The 20,185-nt window shown below is 33.9% G+C and overlaps 2 protein-coding genes across 3 annotated transcripts; both read right to left on the bottom strand.

Moving 5' to 3' along the window:
• Positions 1-5,819: 5,819 nt before the first annotated feature.
• LOC105112842 (uncharacterized) lies at positions 5,820-7,014 on the bottom strand. The gene is made up of 2 exons (XM_011008711.1): positions 6,099-7,014; positions 5,820-6,059 (listed from the first exon to the last, which is right to left on the bottom strand). The coding sequence occupies exons 1-2, from the start codon at positions 6,603-6,605 to the stop codon at positions 5,913-5,915; spliced, it is 654 nt and encodes a 217-aa protein (XP_011007013.1). The 5' UTR covers positions 6,606-7,014; the 3' UTR covers positions 5,820-5,912.
• Positions 7,015-7,770: 756 nt separating this feature from the next.
• LOC105112841 (uncharacterized) lies at positions 7,771-17,594 on the bottom strand. 2 transcript variants are annotated; one of them, XM_011008708.1, is made up of 11 exons: positions 17,052-17,594; positions 16,424-16,467; positions 15,626-15,758; positions 15,166-15,292; positions 14,692-15,071; positions 14,431-14,613; positions 13,322-13,724; positions 12,348-12,642; positions 11,676-11,837; positions 9,764-10,258; positions 7,771-8,716 (listed from the first exon to the last, which is right to left on the bottom strand). In XM_011008708.1, exons 1-11 carry the CDS (start codon positions 17,212-17,214, stop codon positions 8,420-8,422), a joined length of 2,682 nt encoding a protein of 893 aa, XP_011007010.1. In that variant the 5' UTR covers positions 17,215-17,594; the 3' UTR covers positions 7,771-8,419. The 2 variants fall into 2 exon arrangements, with proteins under 2 accessions (XP_011007010.1, XP_011007012.1); XM_011008710.1 differs by having other exon boundaries at positions 13,322-13,709; positions 17,052-17,593.
• Between the last annotated feature and the right edge of the window lie 2,591 nt (positions 17,595-20,185).

Genomic DNA, 20,185 nt, shown 5'->3' with positions numbered 1-20,185 from the left:
TCTTTCCATATACAAATAACCACATGCTAATTAAATGGCCTTGCAAAACTTTTATCCCTTCCCGTAACTTGTTGCCAGCAATTTTATGCCTCATAGGTCGTGTTATTATAAGAAACTCTAAATATTATGGCAAAATCATTATAAATAATAACATTATCTCTCATGTTTTACTATGGACTTATTATGAAAATATTTATTTATTTATTTGAGCCCTTAATTTTATTTTTTTGGTTGGTTGCATTCTTTTTAGGGCCAAATTGAAGTTTAATTGCTTTAAATTTGTTGAAAAGGGACAAGTTTAAAAGAAAGGGGATTAGAATGAAAAGCTAGGGGAAATGGGTGGAAGTTTAAAAAATGGCATAAAAAGTTCATTTTGGTCCTTATACTTTCCAAGTTATATATTGGGTCCCTTAACATTTCAAAATTACAAATTTAGTCCAAAACTTAACTTTTCTTATTTTTAAACCCTTGGTGTGAGAGACGAAAGAGTAGTTGGATTTTTATGAAGGAAAGAAAATCTTGGTTGACATCGATCAAGATCACTAGAAAAATCAATTTTCATGTCAATATGTTTCTTTCGATGAGGGGTGTTTCACTTGATGTTCTTTGTCATTTTCTTTTCCTTAAATGGTAAATATGAGTGCAATAAGTTTTTTAGCTTCAAGTTGATTTTGAATTTTTATTTTATTTTAGGTCATGTATAGATTTATCAAGGTTTATAAATATTTTAAGTTAAAGTAAGTTGAAAATAGGTTTCGTTATATATAAAAAGACATCAACCTTAATTTTTTAGTCACTAATGTAGCTAAAATCTAGAAAGAAATGGGCAGCTTTTTTTTCCAGAAACATTAGGCGCAGATGATAGGTCGGTCACCCTTTAAAAATAATTCATCCTAAGCACATGGGCCTTAGCTTTTTTAAGTCGAGACGTGCCATGCCACCTAAGTCAGGCCTGCACGTTTAGACCTCTATTTTGCATTTGTTTTCTCAGTCCTTTTCTCTTTCTTCCAATCTCATTTAGGCTTGTATTGAATTTTTTTTTACAAGCCTTTTTTTTTGTTTTAGCTCGTTTTGAATAAAAGTTATAATGTTTTTTAATGTAATAACATTTTTTTTTATATTATGATACATTTCTTGTGTGTTGATTAGTATTTAAAGTGTATTTTTATCAAGATTTTATATTATCATTTTGCACTTGAAGTATCAAGTGCATTTTTATCATGGTTTTATATCATCATTTTGCACTTGAAGTATCAATAACTCCTTAACTAAAACATGTTTTATAATAACATATCTAATAATATAAGATACCTTTAATTTATGATAAATATTCATTTTAAATACAGGCTTATCACATAAATGAAAGGATTGATTTATAAGTATAAGAACTGAAATTGAAAGGACAAAGCGATGGCCAAACATAGAAAATAAATGTTGATACAGTTCAAACTAGAATACTGTTTGGTAATTGGGTCATATTTGAAACTCTAGATCTCGGATTTAGATCTACTTTATATGGATAAAAAATTAAGACATATGCCTAACTTTCATAGGAGCCCAAGATTTAAAAAGGTTATTTTCAAGTCTAAATTGTAGCAACAACGAAGAAGTCCGAATATATCCTGCAGCCCGAACACTATTCAATGTTTGGCTTATATCTAGAGTTCTATAAGTCCAAATAACTTAATTTTCTTTTAAAAAAAATGAGACAATTTACTAGAACTTTTATGTTTTCAAGTGGTTCCAGTTCTGATGTTATCAATGACGTTTTAAGCAAACAAAAAAAAAAGATAAGGATTGTCACCAACTCATTAATTGGTCATCACATCAATAGTTTCTAATTTTGGCCTATAAAAATAGGCATTTGCCATGCATTTAAGCATCTTGGTTTCCAGATCAAGATCATGCTCTTGTTTTTTCTCTTTGTATTGCTTAAATTTTACTTTCATTAATATCAAGTTTATATCTTTTATTTCCTTTCCTTTACTTAGTTAACTTTTATCATATTTATACTCGGATTTTGTTTATTTATATTTCTTTCTTTTATTATGTTTAATTAAGTTTATTATGTCAAGATGTAAAGGTTACACTAATAGTATAAGAATAAGTATGGTATAAACTTAACATGGACTTTAATATTTGATGCTAACATGTTTTGTATTTGTTATCTTGTTCACTTTTTAATACTTTGCTTGTTAAATGACTAGTCTAGATTTATGTTGTATAACACTTGGTACAACAAAGCCTATACTGTATAGTATAACCAACACCTGAGCTATGAAAAGAAATATGATTAGTTGTTAACATAAGTTATAATCATGAATACCTGTCAACATTTACAAGTATTAACATTATTCAAATAAGATAACTAATATAATCATGTTAACAATTTATAATCTGATTGGAACCTCATTTATGTGTAGTTTTCAATTGAATAATAAGAATTTATACTATACTTGTTTGGCATACCATTAGTGGATCCTCTAACCTTGATATTTGTTGTTATTATTGTTTAATCCTTACGTTAATTTTCCATCTCAAAGTTCTCATCAACTTCTTCTTCTTCTTCTTCTTCTTTTTCATTATTATTATTATTGCTATTGCTATTGCTATTGCTATTACTATTACTATTACTATTACTACTATTATTATTGTTACTATTGTTGTTGTTATTGTTATTGTTTATAATTGATATAATTAACATCTCTGCGGTTCGACCCCGGTCTTACTGGGTTATTTATTACTTTGACATTCCTGTATTTGGGAGAAGATATCAATTTTTTGGTTGTATCATATATAGCTCTGCTTAAAAAAACATAAGAGGTAGATAATAGAAACTAATCCTAGAGTAATGAGACTAGTGCTCTGATGAATTGGTAAATTGAGAAATTAATTCCCTCACTAATATGATTGGTGACTTGATTAATGAGCAAATTAAGAAACTAACTAGTTAATGAATGATTTGAGAAATGAATTCTCTAGTTAATAGGGTTAGTATCTTGATTAATGGATTATTAGAAAAACTAAATTCTTGGATAATGAGATTAGTATTTTGGTTAATAAGTAATTAGAGAATTCATGATGATTTAGTGATAGAATAAATGTCTGGTTTAGGTTAGTAATGATTTTTATATTTCCACAAGAATTGATATTAAAATGTTGAGGAATAATAAATATAAATTGTTTGATAAAAGATGTGGGGAATACATATATACATATATGTGCATGCCATAATATTTAATTATTATTGAGTGTAAAGCTAATTATATATAATATCATAGGCACACTCACCTTCATACTCAACAATTATTATATATATATATTCTGGCACCTCGCAACACCAATGTAAGTAGTAGTTCATTAATTTATATCTTCTTATCTAATTAAATGATATACTTGGAAGAACAAGTATTTTGTTTGTAATATAATTTTGTATCTAAAATTATATTTACTTATCCAATCTATATATTTAAAGAAATTATCTCTTTAAAGTATATAATTTAATTGCACTTTACTTTAGATACCCCGCGTAACAACATGCGTCTTGAATTATATAATAATTAAATTAATTGTCCTATTATTTTTTTATAATTAGAGAATATTATAACAATTGTTCTGTTGAGTGAATATTGAAGAAAACTAGGAACTTGATCTCATGGACAAGTTAAGAAAAACCCCGAAAGGATGACAAATATTAAGAGTATTATTTACAAGTTGTGAAAATTATTAAATTGATGAAAAAAATATGGGAGAAACTTTATCGGATTTTTCATAGAAAAAAATATTTTTAAGCTATTGAAAAATACCAAATTGCTCTCACAATAAATGCTTTTATTTTTCCCACCCAAGAGTAAAATATAATTTCACTGTCCAATGACAGTGGGTGATTGTGATTACTTTGTAGCCTTTTTTTTTTTTTAACTTTAAAGTAAATTTGATGCCTTTGGGAACCCAAGGCCCAACATCACTCCCGTCCCTCTAGGGAGAGAGAGAGAGAGAGAGACTGTTAAGGAGGAGGTTCACACAGTGGGATTCTCGGCATTAGCAGCTGCAGTTTCACAATTCTGTGGGAGAGACCTTTTCAATCAAAGTAATGCCCTCTCCGCTCATGCCTGCCTCTCTACTTCTTCTCATGTTTATTCGTTAACAGATGAACTGGAGTTCTGAATCTGGAGTCGATCTCTCCCAAGAACTCAAATAAAACAAAAGCAGCGATCCTGAGTGGTGGTGTAGTGACGAGCTTGACTGCTAACTATAAATTGCAATGTGCTTTGTCTGGGTTGAGAAACGGGTTTCTTCAAGAGTGGAAGTCCGCCCCCTGGATCAGGTTTGGGTTATAGAGTACATAGATATTACAGAGAAGTGCTGATTAAATACCCAAAATAAATAAATAACAATTTGTTAGTTTTTATTATTTATCAACTTCATGATAAAAAAAAATTAGTTGGTTGATTTTTGTTTTTATTTTTTTTAATTTTAATTTTTAATTTTTTTAATTTTTAAAATTAGATTAAGTTTTGAAAATTTATTTAGATTTACTTGGTTAATTATTATTATTATTGTCGTGTTTTAGAATTATATTTTATTATTGTTTTTTTAATTTTTTTTCTAGAATAGTTTCAGGTTTATTATCAGGGTTATAGGTTTTATTTTTTATTTTTAAAATTAATTTATCTTAATTTTATGGATAGTTTCAGGTTTATTATCAGTAGGTTTTATTTTTTATTTTTTAAAATTAATTTATCTTAATTTTATTATTTTTTATAATATTATTTTATCTTATGTTTTCATGAATTTCTCAAGTTTATCTAGTTTAATAATTTTTTTTTTATTTTTTTAATTATTTTTTATATATAATTTTACATTTGTTTGATAAAACATTATTGTTATTTTAAAATTATATTTTATTATTATTTTTTTTAAGGGTAGTTTCAGTTTTATTACTAGAGCTATAGTTTTTATTTTTTAAAATTAATTTATTTTAATTTTATTATTTTTTATAATATTATTCTATTTTATGATGTCATGAATTTCACAAGTTTATCTAGTTTAATAATTTTTTTTGTTTTTTTAATTGTTTTTTATATATAATTTTACATTTGTTTGATAAGCCATAGGTTTTGATCTAGGGTTTTTTTTGTCATTATTATTTTGTTATTTAATTTTTGTTATTGCATTTATATTATTTAAATTACTTATTTAACCAGTAATTTAGGTTTTGAATTTATTTTACATAAAAAGATTTGCCCAGCTGGCAGCAAAGCGCGGCCAGTAAAAATCTAGTTCACGTCTCATTTTACTAGCAAAAATGGTATGATAGGGATATATTAGTCATTTGCAGTCATTATACTACTAGTACCGTCTTGTAGTATGTCCATGTACTTTTCGAGATTTAGTGAAGGGTGTATATATATATATATATATATATGTATAACCCTGATCGGTTTTATGTTCCAGACAGGAGGAGGAGGTAAAATTTAAATTTAAAAAAAAAATATTTTTTATTTTTAAAAAATATTTTGATATACTAATATAAAAAAATAATTTTTAAAAAATAAACTTTTTTTTTTAAAATAACTGTTATTAACTTATTACACTTGAAGGAGAAAGAAAAAAGCACTGCTAGCTAGCAATTATTTTATGGGTCGATACTTGATTTAGTTTTTAGCCCTAGTCATTGTGCAATTCGTAGAAAGCCTGGCTATATACTGACAGATCATACCAACCAGGATAAAAACACTAGGGACTGTATATGCTGCAAATAACGTGCACAGATGTAGAATTGCTGTCAGCCGATCAGCTTGGTAAGGAAAAGGAAATAAAATAAATCTTACAGGCAGTAGCAGAGGATTAGTGAGAGATGCTTCAGTGGAGATCAGAACATCGCCATTACAATTACTTTGATTATTCAGTCAGTCGCCTTTGCTTTCGCTGATCACTGTAAGTGATGGCCGCCAGGCAGCAGAATTTCGAGGTCTCCCATTTCCCCGGTTAGATCGAGAAACGGTAGTGCTCGAGCTCTTTAAGGAAGTGTCGTGATCCACCTTATTACCTTTCTTCTCCGAATTAGTTGAGTTGTGACCTCCCTTGTGCTTGACAGCAATGCCTGCAAATCTTACATACTTTTTAACACCAGTCTTCTTCCTTAAAGCGCTTCTGAAGGAACTACTCGAGTCCCTTGAAACACCAGTACTAATGTCACTCTCTGAGAAGAATGATCTGCTCGAAACATCATTATTGTTTTGCCGAGAGACCATGTCAATCTCACTTGGTTTTCCAATCTTTCGTCGAAGCTTCCTCACGGCATGATGAGGAACGAGCAAGAATTTCTGTCCTGGAGTAAGGATTTTTTCTGGCCGGACCACTGAATTCCATGGCCTTCTGAAAACCTCTGGCTTAGCTAATGCATGAGAGGGATATTTCTCCAAGATCCTGGCGGCAGGTATTGCCATATAATAGCATTCAACTCTCCCTCCAGGATGGATAATCTTCAAGGCAGAGGAAGCAATCTCCAGCTTCTCAGGAGTCGTTGGGTTTGCTGGCTTAGGGAGGTCACTGCGTGCGAAAGGTGAGAGCTTATGAGCTTTGAGTAACTTGTCGAGCATGTTGACAGTTTCAGCGGGGAAGCTGAGGAACAAGGAGGCTGTACTCTCCTTTTATGGCATAGCCTTGGAGCATCCGACGGGTTCCAGAGACCACAATTCCATCCAATGAGTTAAGGCTGGCGCTGGGGGTCAAAAGATAAGAAATTTGTGTCGAAATAGATAAGATCGATGCAAGGATACAAAGGAGTGTCCGAGGCAGGCCATATTATTTGTAATCTAGCTTTTGGTGAGGTTTCTCGATTCTGCAGACTGCCGGCAAGTCTCAAAAGAATTACTGCGAACCTTCATAGCACACACCAAGGCCGGACCGCAAAATCTATTCAACTAGCAAGTGATTCAATCAACTCGATCAAATCTGAGTGTAGGTGTACCAAGATTAGATCCAAGTATTTTTTTTAATTTTTATCTTAAACATTATTATTATTATTATTATTAGTCCAAAATGATGTCGGTTTTTAATCCAAATAGCATTGAATCATTAAGTCCAAAATGATGTCGTTTTTTAATCCAAATAGCATTGAATCATTAAAATAAATCTAAAATGATATTATTTTGGTTTTTTTTAATCCAAGTAGCATAGAATCATTAAAAAAAATAAAAAATAAAAATCTAAAACAATATTATTCAAGACCTAGAATGATCAAATCAATCCACTTTTATACAAGTCACAATATCTATGCTCAACTGTCACGCAAGTAACATGGCTCGAACGAACCCTAGCCTAAATATACAAAGGTCTTCGTTGATAGAGATTAGATAAACTCAGCCATGCATGATTTTTCAAGCATTATTTTAATATATTTTCAAATAACAAAACATTTTAAAAACAACTACAATCACATCACATCCAAGCACCCTATAAAATCTTAATTCGACCTAAGGATTTCCATGTCAATATTCAATCAAATGGCTAATGTTCGTGTCTTTCTGTGAACTGGAAAACGATGAGCACATTGCCAGGAAATCAACACTAAGTTCCTCAACGTTGAGTGGCAACTTTCATGGCCTAAACACAATTAATCCAATGAGGGGCACACTACCTTACCATCACCGAGCATAGAAGAAATGATCTTGTAATGGCCCGCTCTACTCGATAGCAGCAAGAACGCAGCCTTCAGATGTCAAAAACTACAATATTGCAGCCTTCAGATGTCAAAAACTACAATATTCTAACCAGGAAACTTCCTCCTTGAAAAGGCTGTTCAAGAATGTACATAGGTGTCGATTGAAACAATGGAATGCCACCTTTTTTCTTATACCAATTACAACAGTTCCGTACATCCGTTTCTTGCTATCAAAATTCACTTTACATATATGACAGAGGAAAGACTATGAAAAAAAGGAATAGGAACGATTATCCACCAGCCTATACCTTACCTTCCAGAGCCCTAAAGAACCTCGACATCAGAAAGAATTGGAAAAGATTCTCACCACTCAACAATAAAACCCTAAAAAAAGTTCAAAGATTTAAGAAGTAAACGGGGGGGAATAAAGGCTTGGAACTGACATGGAAAATGGTAAACACCATTAGGCGCAACCAGAAAAAGAAAAACCTGCACATGCCCACCTCCACTAACTTAAAAAGGTCAATATCAGTTACATGCAAACTGCACCTTTTATGCCCTCAATCCAAGCAATTAGACGATACTATTGGCAGAATTCCAGCCCCATTTTTTAGATTTACACTCTCAAGTCCAGCCAATGTTGTATCATCTTGCTGTTGACCTCCATCCAAACTTGTTGGAGTTCACAAAAAATATCCCAAGATTGGACTTGTTTCCCTGGTATATAAAAAGAAAAATCTTATCCATGTTTTAGTAGTTGCTAGGCCAGTTGATCTGTTGATGTTGAGACTGCTGGTAAGCACTGGCTGCAGGCCCTAGCATATCAACAGCTCCACCCATGGCCTGAGACTGTTGCAGAAGTGGGTGAACAGCTGCTGCAGTTACTGGTTGCCCAGGGTGATAGATATTGGTATAGGTGCCATGGGAAGCCTGAGTTGGTGCAAAAGCCACATGCTGACCTTGAGGAGGAAGGTTGTAAAAGGTACTTGCCGGCAAGCTAGATATGTCTCGGCCAGGGGTAGTGATCCACACAGCCGAGCCCTCACTCTGCGGAAGCAGATCCATCAGATTTGAGATCAAAATATCATTTTAAAGCAAAAACAACAAAAAAGGAGACTTTATGTGCTAAAAATGAGGGAATGCCAGTTTGAAAACCTGAACACGCATTCTATGGGCCTAAAAGTATTCACATGACTAACATTGACCACATGCCCTGACAATCATCTTGAACAGGTTCTCTTGTAGAGAACAAAAAGCATTGACATCTTTCAAGAAACTGAGAAGTAAGTTTGATCTAAACATAGCACTTAGATTTCTATATGCTAACTAATCTTTCCAAATAAGCATTAGCATTCTATACCACACAAGTTTTCTGCAGGAAAGCTATTCTGAATCCTGGATAATCCAAAATAACTGGAATTAGTCATTCTGATTAGTTTATCCAGTTGTTAAATCCTACGCTGGCTGATTCCACACCACCCCCCCCCCCCCCCCCCCAAAAAAAAAAAGAGGTCATCCATAGCATTTCACTGATACCATGCTATCCAAATCATTGAGCTCCAATATTATGGCCAAGTGGCAGGCTCAAAGTACTGTATTCAAATTGAAACGTAGCCACCAAAACAAGAGGTAAAAGATATGGAGAAAATGGCAGTAGCACATGCAGATATCGAGCAAACCAGCTAAAGGTCAAATGTACATAGTATAAAATTCAAATGCAAGCATCATGTTGATTAATCACAACAATCATCAGCTACAACCAAAAACAAAAAGGTCTTCAGCAGAAACTGCAGCCTGTCACTATCACCACCACCATTTTCATTTCCATCTCCCAGGCCTCCAAAAACACCACTGGTGCTAACAGTAAGATTAAAGAATCCCAACCAATATTGCAACTACTTCCATAACAATATTAATTCCAAGAATGAGACTACTATTTATCAAAATTGATCATAAAATTGACATCACAGCCTTCAGTGATGCAACCAGCTATGTTTAGATGAGCAACTTAGATTCTCCAGCCACAGAGGATAAGAATATAAAACATTAAGAATTAATCATAATAAATTACAGAAACATCAACTATTAGCCTACCTGCTGCCCAGTAATGTAGATATTACTTTCCTTGAACTGAGATGCACCAAGATCATCATTTGTGGTTGAGTTTCCTCCTGTCACTGCAGAATTGGGATTAAAACCAGCAGGAGAGGAGCCATATGGTCCATAACCACTTGGCATCCCAATGTGTGTTGCATTTCCTGTATTACTTCCAGGTTTGAATTGTGGAAGTGAATATTTGACCCCTGTGGCTGCTGCAGATGGTGGTGCTGGATATACACTGCCGGCCTGAGGTTGCTGTAGGAAGGTACCATTGCTTAAGAACTGGTAGATACCTGGAGCCACATAAATTGGGGAGATGTAATGGCCATATGGGATGTAGTTTGGGGGGAAATGGGATGTGTGCAACCCAGTTGGTGGACGAAAGACAGGGACAGGTTGCTGAGTCACAGCTATGGAACTTTGCATGAGCCCAGCAGCTTGGGTCACCAGAGTGGGACCTGCAGTGGATAGAACTAAAGAATTCCCACCCTGCAAATAGACATGCACATTATTAGAATTCAGAAACATAAGAAAAACATCTACACACATGCTTATCTTCATGTCAGACACAATTCAGGCATTCCATCCAAATGGATCCACAATACTGGAAGCTCATGAAATCACCTCACACATTGCAAAATGTCTTATCCATGTATATGATTATAGTAACTCGTAAAAGACCAGCATTGCTTGTAGATGAGCAAAAGATGATACAACAAATTATTAGCTAACATTGCAAAACATGACACACAATTACTGTAACCAGCAGCTAGGTGTGGTGCCCTCAACAACAAGGACCTGTGATTGCTATCAATGTTTTGGTAATGCTATTCCATTCCACTTCTCATGAAGATCATCTAGAAATGCTTCGGTGTCTAATACCTACAAATGCAAACACATCATGGCTCTATTAACTATTAGTGCCACCATAAACTTCACTAATAATGTACTGAGGTAGATTACATAAGAGCCTGTGACCAACTTGGCAGTAATACAGCATCATTCAGCATGAGATAGTAGATCTGACAGCAATTGTCCAAGGCAGCCAGAATGGCCATCCTTAAACAATATTGCCCCTTGAATCTCTTCAACTCTCCCTGGATCTCAAAGGCAACAACACAGGGCAGCAGCTTGCAAAACTAACTTGACTTTAGATGTGATGCCAAGCTGCTAGGTCATTAATAAAGACTATCCAAATGACATATTACCCGATTTGAACATCCAAAATGCAAAGCATATTGACATGGTTAAAAAACTAGATATCTGATGTTGAACACCAGCATACTATAAATTGGCAATAACAGTAACATATAGTTTTACAGAGCTAAATATGCTCTACACAAAAGCTTGGAATAACTTATGAAAATTGCTGAAACACATAGGAGGATCCCCACTCAATAAGATAAACAGATCTTTAACACTAATTTCAGAATACTAAGCAAAGGGGTAAAAAACAAATAATCCTCTTGAACAAAAAATCAAGTTGACCTCTAGCAAGACTACAAAATGAAAGGAGCCCATTGATTAGATTCCAGCATACATCTTCAACAAGGGATTCAAAAGTAAACCCAAATGAGGTTGACATGGCCTGACAACAAATAGTTACATTATATTTGTGCAATTTGGGGCTAAACTGTGCAGTAAAGCATTCAGAGGCTAAAATTTGCGTTGCAAGCCTTGATAACTGATAACAGAAAATACAGTACTATTTCTCAAAGAAGAATAACCAACTGTGCAGTAAAAGATTCATGGAATACCCAAACCATAACCCAAAAATTTAAAACATTCAGTCAACACGGAGTGATTTTAAAAAACAAAGTACTATTTCTTGAAGAATACAATCAACGAAAACTCCAAAGGTTTTGCTTAAGTGCCAAATTAAAGAGAGGATTTTATCTATTGAAACCTCTTGGGGAGGCTGTGAAGCATGTGGAGGCAACACTGCAACATTCCCATTGTATTTGGAAGCAACTCCAGGGGCAGGAAAGGGAGAAACACGACCATCACCATCAGCACTTGAACGATAAAATTGGGCATAATAACTTGGAGGGTCAAATGGTTGCTGGACCTAGACACAGAAACCATCAAATAACCACCAGTATGTTAAAGCCAAAGTAATATTCCAGCCAATTTATCAAAAATTAATGATTTAATTATAACTTAGTCCTTGTAGTTTACAAAAACAATTAATCAATTCTTGTAGTATAAAAAATAATAAAGTCTCTTGACCAGTGTTGACCACGCTTAATTAGTAGTATTTTGTTTCAAAAAATGTCTTTTTTTCTCATCAATCTTCCATCCTATCGACTTCTCTGTTTCCCTTTTCTATTTATTAAAACAAACAAAAAGCAAAAAACAAGATGAATGAAAAAAGACCATGAAATGGATAGAAAGATTAAGTTATAAATGGATTTAAAACCATAGAAATTAAATATATAGTTTCAAAGACCATAAGGACTACTTCATTGCTTTTTCTATATTTCAAGGACTAAGTTATAATTAACTTAAAATTAATCTAGATACTTTTTCATGGAACCACAATCATGATAACATAACAAACAAAGTTTTGGAGGCTTACCACAAAGCTAGGTAGGCGAGAAACATCACGTGCTTGAGATTCTGAGTTCTCAAATGGCATAATCTGACTACCCAACATTGGAGGCACAAGACCAAAACTGTGGCCAGGAGAAGTATGAACCACCGAGTACTGATGGCCTCCAGACAACAAGGCAGCCTCCTGCTTAGACTCATAATCAGGCATTGTGTTGGATGACGCATCATCCTCAGCTGATAAATTTCCAGGTACATGTGAAGGCGACTGTGGATGATCAGGATAAATTCCCTCCTCAGCAGTCACCGGTGTATTTTGATTGCTGAATCCAAGAATTATAAGATGAGCGCGAGGGAAATACTGTGAAGGTAAAAGCTGAATTTGTAGGAAGCATACTCGTCAAACCGTAAGAAAAATACAAACCAATCAAAAATCAAAATTATGTTTGTGTCCAAACAAACTCCATAAATGGGGCAAGGACCTTTTCTTTTAAAAACAGTAACTCTTAGGACTGGCTAACAAAAACTACTTCTTGGTACATTGGTTTACTGAATATCAATTTAATAACTAAAAAACAAGAAATAAAGAACTTGACACAAAGCACCACTTAGAATGCGTTAATCTGTTTATTATTGATGATATTAGTAATCAACCTAGAGGTAATTAACTCAATCTAGCTGGATGAGTCAGGAATATACTTCTTTCCCAGGATAATTTGTCAACTGCTCAATCAATTACTTCAATGAAAAGCTAAAAAATGCATTTCTTGATTTTCCTTCATTATATATGCCTACACTATTTTCCCCCTTCTCAAAAGAATTTAAACAAGTGAGAAAAGAAGGGAGAACAGATCTTAACAGCTGAAATAACATTCCAGTTTGTTAACTACACCTTAATCATTGCATGAGAAAAAAATGCAAACAAAATCAGTAACTTAGGGGAACTAGGACATACACTGCATGAAATTCAAAACTAAACTGAAAACACTATTTAGCATAAACCTTTCAGCTTGTTCCTCCATAGGTTCTTCAATACCCTGAGAAGTTTCAGACACGAGTGTAGAACTCTTGTTACTCTCAGCCCCACTAACATAACTTGACATCACTCCGAAACTAGCATCAAAACTTCCAAAACTCAATTTGTTTCTTTCAGATTCAGGAACATGAATATGGTGTGGAATTATAACATGTTGACGCTGTGGAAGATGCAACTCCAGCTTCTTCTGCAGTTTGGCAGTTGCTTCTTCTGAATCAAGGACACCCGAAGAGGCCTGTGAATGGCCACTGGATTCAAGTGGAATATTAGAAATGTTGGATAAACCAGCTGTTCCAGACTCCTGTGCTACGTTAGGGTTTGTTGCCTTTGGTTTCCACTCCATATTAGAGCCAACTGTTGAAGACAGGACTATTATTTATTAAGGACCCAAGTAAGCCAACAGACTATTACTAATAACAGTATCAAATATGAAACAGAAGACCGGATACATGGATAATCTTGTGTGTTTGTTTCTCTCCCCCCGTTTCCAATGTTCAGCTTCCTCACATTATAATATCTAACTGTATGTCCTCACCTAGCCAAAAAAAGGCTCCTATTTTCGATAGAAAATTACCAAGAAAAGAACATCATGCAGAACTGTTTTGCAATATTGCATGCCAAACTAAAAAGGCATGACCTTGAATGCTGAAATTGTTGTGTTTGATTTTCAGTTGCAAATTCAGATTGAACTATAATGGAAGACCCTCCTGTATTTCATAAAGAAAAGAGAACGTGCCTAATCTAACAATTAATCAAGTAAAGGAAATAAACCAGGAAGGAGCAGTAGAACAACAAAATATGGAAGCCTGTTTGTGAAGTAGATTTGACTGAATTTCAGATGTATGCTTTTCACAGTTCACCTTAAGATCAAAATACTTGTACTAGAAATAGATATTTTCAACATTAAGCCTCCAAAAGAAGCTTAGAAAAAAGAAGCACAATGTGAGGTTGAGAACAATCCTTGATGCTTCAACCTTAACATTGACAGAAGATTTGTCACACTAGTACAGAACTTAACATTGTCAGAACAGGAATGTAAAAAGATTTATTGCAAAACCCAGAACAAAATTTGTACCTTTCTGAGGGCCTATTATCAGTTGAGACCTGCTACTGTAGTTAGAGGAAGGCCGGCTACTGGAAGAACCACCCTGGATTGATGCAAACGAAGGTTGGGAAGAATCACTGAGCTGGTTCTTCCCAACTCCTTGGTTTTTGCTTGGCATCTTCCCTGGCGTGAAAGGGAAACCAATCTCGGAAGCTGCCATCAGTTAATTACATATCATCACAACAAAGCTAAAAGCGCACAAAATATAATCAAATTATCACTAGTTCTGACCTGATTCACCCGCAGTTTGATGGTTCCCCACTTCACGTTTAATTGTACCCACCGTACCAGGGGGGCATGAATCATTAGAAAGCTTTAGTACAGGATCCGAGGAGGAGGAGCAAATTTTTGAAGAAGATGCTGGAATCACAGACATGGAGGAGTTGTTAGAGCTTGGCAAGGACTCCCTGCACGCATCCCCAGTTCCACATGCACTAGTAGGAGCTTTATCAACATCGATGTCGTATGCTTTCCTTCCCACCTCATTAACAACAATAGGTGATGTAGTCACTTCATGTTGATTGCTTCCTGTAGGTAAATTGGAGGCAAGCGTTGCACTAGCGTTTCCAGAAACAACACCAGTTGGACCATTGGCCAAAACTGCAGAGGAGCTGCAATATATAATTACATAATGTAATTATTGCACTTTCAGTAACCTCTTATAAACCATCTCTTGAAAAAGTGAGATTTATATTACAAAGTCACCTTGCTGATGGAGTAGTTTCTTTATGTTTCTCTTCGGAGGCTAACAAAGAAGAGCCAGTGCCCTTCTCTGCAGCATGGCTGGTTCCATTGTCCCTTCCTGCAGCAGAATTCCTTCCACCACCAGTATCTGACCAAGGATAACATCCAACAATCAGATTTGCAGAAAAAAAATATTCCTGCCATAGCTATAGCAAGTTATTTAGTCTATGGTTACAGATAATGCATCCAAATAGTTAAGGAAAAAGGGATCAAGACAAAAACAATGAAGTAGCATCCATTGAACTCTCAGTATAAAGTTACTTGCGTGGATACAAGTGCTTGTGTGTCTATAATATTTATATAGATGATGACCAACAAAAACATGACATGAAAATACAGAAGAATAACCACATGATTTAAAAAGGAGGGAGTACTCCAGCAATTTGTCTTCAAAAAGCTGTCTTTACAAAAAGTTGTTTACCATGTGATGTATGACGCGGAGAAAAGCTTGGCCGACCACCCCTGCTCCCCTGCCCCTGCATGCCACCCCTGCTCCCCCGCCCCTGCATACCAGGCCTCCATCGAGAATCTCCAGACTCTCTATTGTTCATGTTCTGCTTGAAAGAAATAAAATGCTAGGAAAGCTAAGAATCTGTATGTTAAGCACAAAAACAATGAACATATCTTCATATATGCATGTTCATGTAACCACATGATGTCAAGTGTCAACCACTTAATCAAACAGAAACAAGTAAATTTTATGCTGCCCCATCTCTCTAAGGCCCAAACCCCTGCCACTTAAATCTAGATTGCCTCAATCTCATCTGTTCATCATTAACCTGTAGCCCCTTAAATCAATCCCCTAGTCCTAGTCCATTAGTTCCAAGAGCTTCCTGCTATTTAACTACAGAATATGAATAACATTGCTCTGCCTCTAAAGTTGCTGTTAAAATTGCACAGCCTTCACAAATCCAATTCCACCAGCAATACAAATGTTTATAACCAATACATCGATGTCCAAATGCAGACAGCAAATTATACCAAGACACCAAAAATATGAACTCATGATGACCCTGGAGTGGACAGTCATTATCTCGATTCAGTAATTGGATAAAAAAATCCACAGAAAATATGCCAGATTAAGCAGGATTGCATCCCCAGCAACATTATCACACTAATCTTATCAAGCATAAAAATAACAGCAACAGATTTGGTTGCAATCATTTAGAAGCAAAGGAAGCCGGCGAATGTGAAATTTTATAGAAGCGAGTAAACTTACCTCTTTTTTCCTGTCACGCTTCCTTTTGACTTCGTGAAATGGATCTGTAAAACCATTAGTCCTAGTTAAAAAGGAAAAAGTAGTTACACAGAGACAATATCAAGCAACATGCATCAAAATCCATCCTTAGCTTCTCGAACAATAAGAAAGAGAATTAGTAAGCAATTGAAATAAATTTGCAAGACATATATAAAAACCATAGCATAAGGTGTTTTTTATTTTTTTCTGCCCGGCAAGCTTTTGAACTGGTACGAGCTAAGAAAACCCATTTATAGAAGCCCAATTGTCAACTTCAAAGTTCGCTTAAAAGTACATCTAATTCTTCTGATTAAGACTTTGAAACATAAGAAATGATTTCATTCCACTTACAAAATGAAACCAACGGACAAAGCTTCAAAAAGAAAAAACACATAACTCATTAGCCACCCCGACAAGGTGAAGACAAAACACAGTGACAAAGTCATAGAAGAAAATAAGAAAAAAAACACCATTTCCCACAGACCGAATTCAAAATCAAACCTTTAACGACCGCTCACAAGAAAACCAGCTAAATCCACAAGGTCTAAGACAATGGGTTTGAGAACAAGAAAACCCACAAGGAAAAATGATAAAGACAAGGAGAAGTGACCTTGAGAGAGAAGTTTTTGAGCGGTTTCATTGGGATCCATAGAGCACTCCTTGAGCATTGCATAAATCTCCTCATCACTGTGATTGCCTGTGATCTCCTTTATGTTCTGGATCGTCTTCCTCACGTTGCCCGGGATTGAAACCCTAACCCCACCACCGCTCATCTCCACCCTCACCAACACCAACTTCCTCTCCTTCTTAAAAATATAAATAAATAGGTAAAAGAAAAAAATAAAGTAAGCAGTATTTTATATATAAATAATAAATAATGAGTGTAATTAATTTTTTATATAATTGAATGCCCGCCGAGAGAGGTTATGGGGGTTTATAGAGGGGTGATCGAGAGAGAGAGAGAGAGAGAGAGAGAGTTGGACGAAGTGTGATTCTGGGCTTTGATTAGTTTTTTTTTTTTTTTTTGGTAAAAAAGAGAGATTGATCTAAATAGGTGAAACAGAGAGGGAGTGGAAGAAGAAAGGAAAAAAAAAAAAAAAAAAGAGGGAGAGAGAGGAAAAGAAAGATAGGGAGCAAAATGTTGGTGTAGTGTGGTTTGCGGTAGGGCTTTTTGGTTTTTGTCTTTTTATTACAATGACATTTTATTGTATGTTTTGATAATCTCCGTAAAACAAATATGTTTTCCTTTGTAGACAGAGAGATATTGAGCCCGTTTGTCTACCTGATAGTGTTTGTGTTTCTTAAAAACATACTGATATTGGTTATCAATTGTCAAAAAAATAAAAAGATATGGGTCTCACCAATTATATATGACAAGACCTGATTATCAAAAAAACAATAAAATAATACTGTTTTTTGCAAGTTCAATCTATGGTTGAACTTTCTAGAAATAAAAATTTACCAAATCATCCTGTTTTCTTTGCTCTTCTCGTTCATGTTCTTCATTTGCATTTATTTTTCTTCTTATAAGTCTTAATTGCACATAATAATTCCATGATAAATCATTATTGTTGTATAACCCACAATTATAAGTGATGGTTGTATCTTTTTCTGCACGTTTAATTATTATTATTTTTAATAACAGAAAATGAAGAAGAATAAGGATCTCTTCTACTACGATTAACAATCCTAAAATATATATTCAGATCGACCAGAGCTGAGATTTCCAACAGGTTAGTTCATTAGTATGATCTTATAGTATTTTTAAGTTAATTATTATATGTTGTAGTGAAGATCTGTTTATCCCCTTTTATAAATCACTTGTTGTTTACTTTTGATAGTGATAATAATAATTTTTCATTCATTTCTTCTTATTATCAACAAGAAAAGAAAACGAAGAGCAACCCGTGTTACTGCAATCAACAACCCCAAAATAAATATCAACATTGTGCTTCATTCAAACACCTCAACTACAATTTCCAACGGGTTAATTCACTAGTCCCCTTGTATAGTAATTTTGAGTTAATTTTTGTTTATTATAGTGAAACCTAGATCTGTTTATTCCATTTTTTAAATCACTTGTTTTTTACTCTCATTAGTGATAATTGCTAATTTTTCATTTTGTTTATTCCCTCCATGTATCTTTAGTTATTTATGTGTTAGTTGCCATATTAAACTAGTAGTAGTTGTTGTGTGCTGCTGATTGCTAACAAGTAAATAAATATAAATTAAACTAATAATTTTAGTTGCTAATTAGAATATCCCCTGATAATTGATGAAACATAATTAAAGGTTTATGCCACCGTGGGTTGTTGTTTGCTCACTACAGATTTAATACAATGTGCAGATCCGGGTTCGTAAACACACCGCGTGAAATTGTGAACAATCCAAGGTATATGCCACATTTCAAGGTAATGTCATTAATCATGTTTATTGATGGTTGATTAATACTTAAAAGTGTATTTTTATCAAGGTTTTATATCATCATTTTGCACTTGAAGTATTAGTAACTTCTTAACTAGAGCATATTTATAATAACAAGTCTGATAATATAAGATACCTTTAATTTATGGTAAATATTCATTTTAAATGCAGGTCTATCACATAAATCAAAGAATTGACTGATGTGATTAACTATTGAAAATGAAAGGACAAAGAAAAGGCAAAGCTTAGAAAAGAGATGTTGGTTGAGTCCAAACTGAAACATTATTCAGTCATTGGGTTATATCTGGAGTTGTAGATCTTGGATTTCAATTTGGTTTATATGGCTAGATAGTTAAGACATAGGCCTAAAACATTCATAATAATCCAAGACTCAATTTTGTCATTTAGAAGTCTAAATTTTAGCATCAAAAGAGAAGTATGAATCTGTCCTGCATCTCCACCATTTAAAAAAAAACTTGACATGATCAAAATATTAATGTCTTCTCCCAAGAATAAGAGTGTTAAAATAATAAATAACCTAGTAAGACCGGGGTCAAACCATAAGGAGGTTAACTATATAAATTATAAACAACAACAAAAATAATCATAATAATAATAAGTTAAAGAGAGTTTTGATATGTGATATTAATGTAAGGATTTAAACGAATATAAAACAATTATCAAGGTTAGAGGATCCATTAATAGTATTTCAAACAAGTATAGTATAAACTCTTTTTGTTACTCAACTGGAAACCACACATAAAGAAGGCTTCAATCGGATGATTTGTCATTAATAACTCATTATAAATTGTTAACATAATTATACTAATTATCTTATTTAAGTAACACTAAATTTTTAAATATGGTCAGGAACTCATGATGCTAACTTATGCTAACAATAAATCAAGTTCCTTTTATAGCACATGTATACGCTATACCATACAGTTGACTATAAAAGTGCTAAACATTTGTTGTATCAAGTGTTATATAACAGAAATATAGATTAACCATTTAAGAAGCAAGGTATTAAGAATTAATAAAATAAAATGATAGAATATGTTAATAGCAAGTTGTTTAGGATATAAGCATTGAAGTACATATTGAGTTTATATTAAACTTATCCTAACATCATTAATGAAACCTTTTCACCTTACTCAGGCCATCCTTAATGAATTATATTTTATCTTCACGATTTATAGATACAATTCCTAAAGAACAACATGTTGCATTACAAGTCCATCTGGCATATTTGTGACAGACTTTCAGTCATTTTGCACGATGTTTCTTTGTGAAAGTGCTTTTACATGTTCCAATCATGTA

This window comes from Populus euphratica, unplaced genomic scaffold (assembly GCF_000495115.2).
Source record: "Populus euphratica unplaced genomic scaffold, PopEup_1.0 scaffold370.1, whole genome shotgun sequence".
NCBI lineage: Eukaryota > Viridiplantae > Streptophyta > Magnoliopsida > Malpighiales > Salicaceae > Populus > Populus euphratica.
This window is presented reverse-complemented; position numbering and strand designations above follow the sequence as displayed.

Excerpts from the sequence above, each read along its gene's own strand:
- LOC105112842 (XM_011008711.1), bottom strand. The coding sequence starts at position 6,605 with ATGCTCGACAAGTTACTCAAAGCTCATAAGCTCTCACCTTTCGCACGC. Across the intron at positions 6,060-6,098 it reads TAAGATTTGCAGGCATTGCT|AAGAAAGGTAATAAGGTGGA; the intron begins GTCAAGCACAAG and ends ACTAATTCGGAG.
- LOC105112841 (XM_011008708.1), bottom strand. The coding sequence starts at position 17,214 with ATGAGCGGTGGTGGGGTTAGGGTTTCAATCCCGGGCAACGTGAGGAAG. Across the intron at positions 13,725-14,430 it reads GATAATAGGCCCTCAGAAAG|TCCTGTCTTCAACAGTTGGC; the intron begins GTACAAATTTTG and ends AATAAATAATAG. Across the intron at positions 12,643-13,321 it reads ATGGAGGAACAAGCTGAAAG|CAATCAAAATACACCGGTGA; the intron begins GTTTATGCTAAA and ends TCTTGGATTCAG.